The following is a 10,336-nucleotide window of genomic DNA, read 5'->3' as shown; positions in this document are numbered from 1 at the left end:
CTATGCTTAAGTAGAGCATGCTGCTCTTCAATGTCCTGATAATGATCTAGTGCAGCCTGCGCTGTGCTATTGCTGCTAAAGTTTAATGATTTGGCTTGGTCCCTTGGCCCTCTAACTCTCTCTTACACTCTCTGTATCTCTTCTCGCAAACACTCTCTCTCTCTTTTGCAGTCTCTCTCTCTTTATTTCTCTCTCTCTCAAGTCTCTCTCTCTTTATGACCCTCTGGAATGTCTGTACTTCCATGAGGGGGTGATGTCATGATGTGTGATCACCAAGGATACAAAACAAACTTCCCGCCACATATGGTCAGTGAATTTGGTCTTTCCCAGCTCATAAATGATACTCTCTCTCCCTCTCTCTCAATATTCTGTAGCACCGTAGCCACTATAAGGGAAATGGTGTTATAATACACAGCACCTAGCTACCCGATCCTTGTTTTGCTTGTGTTCCAGTGTTCATTGCACCTCCTTCCTCTTTGTTAAGAGTTTTGTTTTCACACAGAGCCAGACAGCCCCAGTCTGTCCAACCAAATCTCAGAACATGCTGGGTAATTGCTGCTTAATGGCAGCACTCTGAGGAGAACCACTTTGAGCTGTTTGGGCCAGGAGCGTTGCCACACCAAACTAAATGCCCTCTCCGGTTCTTGCAGCACACATTCAGGCGTGTCCCAGAGAGGGCTCATTAAAAATAATATAAATATGAGAAGATCGGCATGAATAGATCCAAATGATCCACTAGGGCTGCACGGTTTGGGGAGAAATATCTAAATGTGATCTAAAATATATGAAATATCTAATTTCGCCTTAAGTTGGGCCACTTCTGATTGGAGAGCATGCATCATCCATGAAAAGCACAGCACTCTTCTCTTGTTATGTGAACTTCACTGTCTGTCACACAAGGAGGATGGATGAATATAAAAATCACAGATGTGACACTATTAACCATTGGAACAGTTGAGAGCTGCATGATTAATTGCAGCCTTTGCAGTTAGCTAATTGCATTAGTTCAAGTTGCGATTTTGATTAAAAATCTAGTAATTGTGTAACCCCACAGCAGACGAAAATTAAACCGGATCAGAGTTCAGTTATTATGCATGACAATGCAATATGATACAATTAATTCAGACTTAAACTGTTGTTATTATCAACTTTAAAAACTTTTCCAAAATTAGATCAATTGTAACAGATAGAATTACCTGCCAAAATAGCAAACCTGTTTGCCAATTACAAACTATTCAGAACTCAGCAAATCAGCATCCAGGCTTTTGTTCACAAAGACCACCTGTGAATAGCACTGAAGAATGAAGGTAATCAGAAGAGCCTTTTGACATTTGGAAGGAGGTTATCAATGATCATCTTGCCAATAAATAGTAGATCGGAAATTACATTGGTAATTATCCAGAATGAAGGCATTTAGAAAGTTCTTTTGGAGTTGGGGGCTTCATAACAGCTGTTTTCAGGGACTTAAGGAATGTGCCAGACAGCAGCCATTCATGTATAATTGTAATAGTGTCTGCTGCTATGTAGTGAAAAACAGATTTGAAAAAGTTATTAGGCAGAGAATTAGGGCTCAGCCATATGACTTCAAATGAATATCATGATTTCAAACTTTCAGCTTGACACTTCCCTCATAGTTCTTGAACGAGGCACGGTAAATTAAAAAATGATTGAAACTGCATCCTTATTGGGTATAACCTGCTCGAGTTCAGGGTAGTTGGCTTGTGTCATCCATGTCATTAGTTATAGTTATCTTGAATTTCCCCTTGGGGATCAAGAAAGTATCTATCTATCTATCTATCTATCTATCTATCTATCTATCTATCTATCTATATATCAATCTATTTTTAGCTTTGCTTTGGAAACGCTGATATTTACCTTGGAACATTGAGGAATAGAATATAAAAAAATATTTCTTATAATTTCTATTTCTTAAAAAGGAGATATCCTTTTTTAAAAAAAAAAAAAAATGACACATCTTATAAAGAACCTGAAATACCAAACTACTAATACTACTATCCGACATTTCGTTCCTTTTCGTTCCTTTGGAACAATTTAGATAGGACTACATCAGTCAGATTCAGAAAAGTAAGAAGATGTACAATGACATTCAATGTAAATCATTGTGCTGCCTAATACTACCTCAAAATGTTCTCATCTGCGTATAGCATCTGAGCTATACTGTACATTTAGAAAGATGACACTGAGGGCCAACAGAGGGTCACAATACAGGAGGCTTGAATCACATTCCTTTGAACTAGAAAATGGAATATTCTGCGGAGGTATATGATATGAGTCACAATAAAGTGCCTTCAACTGGAGAGTAAAGAAGAGCAGCATACATTAGATCCAAAAGAGAAAATGCTAGAAGGCTGGGTAGAGAAGGAAGTGGAGGGGAAAGTGCTATTCTGTGGGACAGCTGTGGGCTCAGTGAGACAGGGTGTCCTGCCAAAAAGTGCTCCCAATAAATATTCTATTTTTACGAATCCCATCCTCAGACCTGATGCGTACGCTGGAGAGGGAATGAAGAGCCGTAGTCATAGCAATGGTGGACAGCACTACTTAACTTGCAGCACTGGCAGCCATTTTTAATCTGCCTATCCACACCCCCAAGGCCTTATCGTAGAGCTACAGACCACAGGCATACTGGATTTCAATAGGAGAGCAAGTTTGTGTGTGTGCTTCTAAAACAGAACATTTGATTCACTCACTGTTCTAATGCTCATCCACTGTTTGACAATTGTGTCCACTGCTTAAGAGAACTGTTTGTCCACTGTCCCTAATGCAGTGGAAAAGTCACCGGGGGGTGGGGAGGCCAGACAGAGCAACAGAGAGAGGCAGAGTGTGTGTTTATGTATAGATGGTCCATTTAACACAAGAGTAAGAATGCCATGATCTCATGCTTTACACTGAAAATCATGTCTGTCTCCACAGATTCCTCACAGTTCTGCGGATCAAAATTTCAACACTGATAAAAACGTGTTGAAATTTTCCCTCTCACAGCTTGTAGAGGAATCTGTGTTGATAGCCATCAATGATTTTGCTTTTCTAGGTGGGGGTGCTCGAGGAGCCAGAGCAGAAGCTTTTTGGGAGGCCCTCACAAAACCAGTCTCTCTCTGGGACCCAGCACAGGGTTTAGAACTACTGAGGATATTTCACCCACAAAATGGACCATCATCTGCTATATTCAACTGACAACATGTCCCAATTTGGGTGAGGGAATCCCCTGATCTTGTCCAATCCTTATCTAATGTAGGATTCAGACACCACAGGGGGGTCTGCTTCTCAGATAGATAGATAGATAGATACTTTATTGATGCCCAGGGGAAATTCAAGGTCTCAAGGTGTCAAGGTGTCAAGATGTCACAAACCAAAAGGTTTTATTTTAAAGGAAAATTCCGGTTTTTAGCACTTTAAGGCCCTTTTCTGGTTTGTTTTGGATGAACTAGAGTGGTGGACACCGACATTTTGGTTGGTCCTGTCTCGACTTTTCTGACTCATTTTGAATCGTCTTTGACTTCTCAGGGTGGCTGGCAATGGGCATACTGTAGTAGGCTACTCAAACATGTCCTAAAACAACCCTTAACGTTCGTTTTGTAACTGTGCAACTCACCGAGTGGTTAGTGGTCCAGCCGTTTTATTTGCTATTGTGGAACTATTCACAATCGCTCAATATTTGAACCTGAAGCATAGACGGTGGCGCAGCTATCAACGTGCAATGAGTCTTCCAACAGAAATCAATGGGATTTTACAAAATGCCAAATAAAACACGACAGAAACTGTATTTCGCTACGCTACTTGTTTTGGAACATCAACGAACACCACTAACCACTCTGTGAGTTGCACAGTTTTGAAAACGAATGTTAAGGGTTGTTTTAGGACATGTTTGAGTAGCCTACCACAGTATGCCCATTGCCAGCCACCCTGAGAAGTCAAAGGCGATTCAAAACGAGTCAGAAAAGTCGAGACAGGACCAATCGTCAAAATGTCGGTGTCCACCACTCTAGTTCATCCAAAACAAACCAGAAAAGGGCCTTAAAGTGCTAAAAAACGGAATTTTCCCTTAAGATGGCAGTGAGATATTTCCAGCAATGTTGCATTTTATTTAATTATACACTGACACAAGTGAAACAATTCAAATGTAGATTATTTCACTTTTTTCCCACACCATACTTTTGGGCAGTCGTGGCCCACTGGTTAGCACTCTGGACTTGTAACCGGAAGGTTGCCGGTTCAGAGCCCCGACCAGTGGGCCACGGCTGAAGTGCCCTTGAGCAAGGCACCTAACCCCTCACTGCTCCCCGAGCGCCGCTGTTGTAGCAGGCAGCTCACTGCGCCGGGATTAGTGTGTGCTTCACCTCACTGTGCGTTCACTGTGTGCTGTGTGTGTTTCACTAATTCACAGACAGAGCCGGACAGTAACGGAGTACATTTACTTGAGTACAGTTTTGAGGGATCTGTACTTTACTTGAGTATCATTTTTGGGGAGTACTCATGACTTCACTCAAGTACATTTGAGAGGCAAATATTGTACTCTTTACTCCACTACATTTCTATCCATAACCGTGAGTACCCGTTACTTCTTCTAAAAAAAAAAAGGAAAAAAAAAAAATCTCGAAACCCTCAATTTGTTGTTTCCCTCTCAAACGTGATTGGATTGTGCAAGCGCCACTGATTGGGACAGCCTATCAGCAATCACCTTCAGCTTTCCGCCAAAGTCAACTCCATGGTCAGATTTAGATAAGAGACGAAACCATGGATGAAACAATGGATGAAGACGCAGCAGGTCCATCTCGGGAATGTGCCAACCTGTGGCCCCACCTCACCAGACTATTTCAATTTTCTGAACAAGTTAATGATAGTTTTCGCTTCAAGTGTTTCAATTACAAAATAGTATTTTGTATTTGAAATACGTATTTTAAATACATGTATTAGAAATACTGCCCATCCCTGGCAACATGGTAAAAAGATGAAAATGACTTGATTTTACTTTCAATTCCTTTTACATTCTCCAAGGTATTAACATTAACATTTTTCATAACTCCATGTAGGATGTTTATCTACATAAATGTAAGCACTGTGGCAGTAGTAATGCAATATTTAGAAAATGTACTCTTGTATTCTTGATACTCAAGTACTTTTAAAAACAAGTACTTCAGTACTTTTACTTAAGTAGACATCTGACTGTTGTACTTTTACTTGTACTCGAGTAAAATTTAGCAAAGGGTATCTGTACTTTTACTCAAGTAATGAAGCTGTGTACTCTGTCCGCCTCTGTTCACGGATTGGGTTAAATGCCAGTGACCAAATTTCCCTCACGGGATCAAAAGAGTATACTTACTTATATACTTATACTATACTATGTTAGATATCAGACAACAGACAGACCATAGGCCTAAGTCAAACATGATAGAATATTTTTCATCATCTGCGCACAGAATGTGTGAAATTGCATGAATTTGGACATTTTGAAAGTCCGGCTTGTTTGTGACTATACGATAGATAATAGAAATTAAATTAAAACATGGGCCTAATAAAAGTCTTGCTGAAATCGCTTTTGCAGCCAATCGGTAAAGGTCTGCCCGAGGAATTTTGCGAAATTTCTCGTTATTCTGACGACAATTTTTTCCAGTAAAGTGGAGCTGGGCAAAGCTAATCGATAACATATGAGCCTCGGTGCGCAAAAAGAAAGTACACGGTGTTCTTTCGGCGCAAGGATGTGGGTGCGCGAGGTTAACCGTCTCTGTTGGGTGATGAGCCGTCACCTGATGGGCCCTTTAAGGTCAAAATCCGTCAGTCAATACTGACACACATGAACCTCGATAAGGCCAAAACAATGGCGCAAACTACATCAGTCCGTAACCTGAACCCAACTGAAGACCATGTTATAGGCATACAATTCAGATGTTCACAAATAAATAAAGTAAAATAGACTATGAAACCCTCATTAACATGTGTAGCCTAGGCTACTTTAGGCCTGGAGTAAAGAAACGGACGAAAAACATATTACAGGCCTTGCTGACACTCCAACCGGGGTTGCTCATTATTATAAATTAATGTAGGCTACTAATGCATAAAATAATGGTGATATACCGGGAGCCTAGTCTCTTAAAATTCTCAATTTCAGAATGCTTAAGAATTCTGTAGATAAAAGTTCGCGATGTGTTTGAACGTTTAGGCCTAGTCAAACTGAAATTAGAACAATTACAGAAATATTTTTAATTGACCCATGCAACAACACTGCATGCAGCGCTCATATGAGCAACCCTTAGAGGTAGGCCTAGATGGCTACTCTCGGAAAATGTTTTTTTTTTTTTATTGGTAACATGTCACTGTTCTCTCTCATTCTAAATTTGCATGCAAGATGTGTGCCCCTGTCCGTACTCATCTCCGCCGTGGAGAGAGAGAGATGGAGAGTAACGGTATCATAACGGCAAAATACCGCACATAAACAAGCTCGGCCTGAACTAATGTCACCCATCACATAAATGGCCTCCAGCAATGTGCCATTAGAGGTATCATGTGAGACCTGCACACAACAGAGCACTTACCAATCAAAACATGCATACACTGAATATTAGTCTCGCCGCTATTTAAAACCAAATGCATAGCTGCGACTTACAGGATTTTTATGTCAGATGGGAGCTCCGAAGCTAATGGTCCCCAATCCAATCCCTTGTTCGAACAATTAACCACTGAAGAATTCTGGGGTCCCACCACCGTACACGAACAGTTTCTGGGACAAGGGCTGCACATCCCCAACGAGCTCCATGCCTCCAGGCAGCACAGTGAAAAAAGTAGGCTGGAGAAGAATCCAAACTTTGAGAAATAGACGCCATGTTTTCGCTTGGATACAGTCTGTCCATTTCTATAAGGCATAGCTCACTCACATCTCATCGCCTCGGATGTTGTAATTTTCTCTCGATTAAGGGGGGAAATATTTGCCCTTTCTACGGTTTTCATAAGCAAAACTAAAAAGAATCTTCTTTTAAAAACGCGTTTTCCTCCAGATGCGCAGGCAACCCCTTTTCCAGCGTTAACGGAACTAGCTCTACTTCTCCGGAGGAAAAAAAGTTCCAAACTCATCAGCAAGCCAGAAGTTCTCTGAGAACTTCCTTTTCTCCTCCTTTTCATGTCCTGCAATGCTTACCCTGGCCACTGGATGGATAGTAATATATCCCTATCCCTCCAAAGTGTGCGACTTTTAAAAAGACAAGAAAAGAAGTCCAGACATACTGTAAGAACTCTCTTGAAATGTATGCCACTTGCACCATGTGCAATATTTAGAATATCAGTTAATCTACTTTGACCTCCTCAAAGTAAACGGTAACACTACAAGGGGTTACATTGAGGTTCTGGAGGAAAAGATCAGGCAGTGTAAGAGACTTACCACAATAGGCAGCATTGGACCATTAAACCACACAATGAACCAAAACATACAGCCAAACAAGACAAGAAATGGTTAACAGAGAATAATATCAAAATCTTAGAGTCCAGACCTCAGTCCGTCAAAAAGTGAGCACAAGGCCAGAGTGATGGCAAATAATCATTCCTGCCTCAAAACCCGAATTACTGCTAAAAAGTTGTGGTGCAATCATTGTGGAGACATGGAGAGGCTTGTTAGGTATTACAAGAACCATTTTGAGAGCTGTGGATGCAAATAAAGATGTTTCCACTGATTATTTAAAAAGGGTATGAATAATTTTGGACATGTCATTTTTCACGAAAATTAAAAAAAGAGGAAAATGCTTCTTTTTTTGATTCCATGTTTCTACCACATTTTTTCAGCCTTTAGCCATGAAGCAGTGTCATTTTCAGTCAGAAGTTCTCAGAACAAACATATTGGTCAAGAGAAAATCAACATTAAATCAATATTTGCCAGGGGTATGAATAATTTGTATAATGTATAAAAATAAAATGTATAAAAAACAAACACTGTATTTCAGATAATGTGATTACAAGTACTTCATCCTAATCTGGATTGAGAAGATATTTTTGTGGGAGGCTAAATGTTGTCAGTTTGTTGTCAGTAACACTTGAGTTCTTTTTCTTTTCTTATTCCATTGACTGTTGCATCTGTTGGATAACTTTAACATTAACTGACAGCATAAAAATGTGTACGTATATTACCATTACCACCACTTTTGTTTCTCACTCAGTATGAAAGCCATCATGAAGAAACTGCTGAAGAAACTAAGATGACTCTGTTTCCCTGCTTATCAGAGCACCCTTAGTTATTGCACTAATTTAGAAAGGCTCTTCGATTCTTGAAATGTAATGCACTGGCACAGTTGACCTCTGCAGAAATCGGACTCCTCCATGTCTCCTGTCCTGACTCACTGACGTCCTCCATTTCATCCTCACATCTTCCTATCTCATCCGTCTTTTTCTCGCTTTTTCCTTGGAAGGGTGAGGATGGCTAATCACCGAGCTGCGAGCAATCAATTGACAGAATACCAAGAAGAGAAGGAGCAGAGGAAAAATAGAAAGGGATGAGAATGCCTTTGGGGTCAAGGTGAGAGGAGAAGAAGAGAGAGACAGTAGAGTCATTTCTGAACTTGCTCCGTCTTTGATCACTTCCTTTCCTTTCATTGTCATTCCCCTGCTCCCATAACAGCTCCTGGAGTCACATACATCTCCACAGTCAAAACACATTAATGCCTCTACTCCATGGCCCCAGCCTAGCTAGCGCTTTCCTGACTTTCAAAGTTAGAGTGGTGCTGCTGACTTTCTGTGCTCTGTAGGCAGCTCCAGTATGTCTGTGAAGTGAATAGCCCATGGCACAGTTCAGTGATGTTCTAGTCATTGTATGCTGTTTGGTCCTCACATACAGTACTCATTGATGTTTGAAAACTTTATATTCACACCCTATCTTTTTTCTTCTGACTGATTTTTAATTGCTCATTTGTGAACTGTTGCAGTGAAGTACAATCAAATCAGCAGCTACATTAGTTTATTGTTATAATCAGGGCTGGCTCTAGGCAGGGGCCAGGGTGGGCTAAGCCCACCCAAGCATTGTGTCTTGCCCACCCAAACAAAGTCAAGATTTTTTTTCAGTTGTGCATCTTGCGCAGTGTGCAGCCTCAAGCCCAACTTGGATGTACAGATGAGTTGGTGTTGAGTGTGAACATTAAAATGTATTTTAAAATAAAATATCAAATTCCCCTAATTTTAAGTGTATCAGAAATAAACTACAAAATGCATTAGCCACACCATGTATCAAAATAAAATACTGTATTTTTGTATTTTGAAAGTACTAAAAATACTTTTTAAATGGAGCATGATATCACTTTTCAAACCTTCGATATCTGTCTATTTAATCTATTCCTTCATCAGTACACTGACTCTGTTGATTAAGTGGACAGTGTTTGAGAGCAACAACTTTTTTCCGCCAAACAGATCAACTATGTTGATTTGCCTGTTACATCTCAAAAAGTCATAACTGAACTTGTCAAGTGGTACAAAGTGGAGACATGTTTCTGACATCATCAATGCATGCACAGATTGAGCAAAGTTGCAGGGCAACCACATTACCGATTCCATGTGTTCCGATTGGATGATTAAAGGCCTCAAGAAACTGATCATTAAAGTTCTCAATCTTCCTGAATCTCACCATTGGTTTGTAAGTGACAAATGGCAGGCTATGCAACTATTGGCAAACTTTTACATCTGAAAAAAGCTTAGTTCCTTCAAGCTATCCAGTTAGCTCACGTCATTTGCGTTTGCTTGTCATTTTTGCAGTGCTCAGCAGAAAAGAACCAGTAATGTGAATGATTATTGATCATATTAATCTGCTAGGGCCCCATCTGGGCTTGGGCCTACCGATTATTTTGTGTTTTGTGTATGTCAATTTTAATCTAATTTGACCGCTTTGCTATGTTGCCCATCCAAACATTTTACCAGCCCACCCACTTATTTATCACCCGGAGAGAAGAAATACTCTTTTCTGATTGGCTGGCGGGGTGGCCTTTAATTCTGAATAACGGGACACCTATGAAGTAGATCTGGTAAAAAAAAAGTTTAATCGCCGTTCCATATCAATGCTTATGAATGGTAACTATAACAACGATAGTAGGACGAAGGTTGAGCCTGGAGGACAGCAAACATTAAATGACATGCTCACTTAAAGCTGCAGTTGGCAAGTCTGACAGATTGAGGGGACTTAGCCAAAATGTTGAATGTTTACAACTCTCATGCCCCTCCCCCCTCATGCCTCTCATGCCCCTCCCCCTCTCATCGAGTTTGTGCTCGTCAGTGCGTACCAGACTGCACCAGAATGTGATTGACAGTCAGATCTCACACAGCCATGCTCTGATTGGACCAGAAGAACCGGGAGCTG

The 10,336-nt window shown here is 40.5% G+C and overlaps 1 protein-coding gene across 1 annotated transcript in view; it reads right to left on the bottom strand.

Annotated features, from left to right (window-relative positions):
• Positions 1–7,041, bottom strand: part of pkd1a (polycystic kidney disease 1a) — a 71,618-nt gene extending 64,577 nt beyond the window's left edge. Inside the window, exon 1 of the mRNA XM_048249070.1 lies at positions 6,620–7,041. Within this exon, the coding sequence (XP_048105027.1) occupies positions 6,620–6,876 (257 nt within the window). The 5' untranslated portion in view covers positions 6,877–7,041. The remainder of the gene's footprint in view (positions 1–6,619) is intronic.
• Positions 7,042–10,336: the final 3,295 nt, after the last annotated feature.

Source organism: Alosa alosa, chromosome 7 (assembly GCF_017589495.1).
Source record: "Alosa alosa isolate M-15738 ecotype Scorff River chromosome 7, AALO_Geno_1.1, whole genome shotgun sequence".
Lineage (NCBI taxonomy): Eukaryota > Metazoa > Chordata > Actinopteri > Clupeiformes > Clupeidae > Alosa > Alosa alosa.
This window is presented reverse-complemented; position numbering and strand designations above follow the sequence as displayed.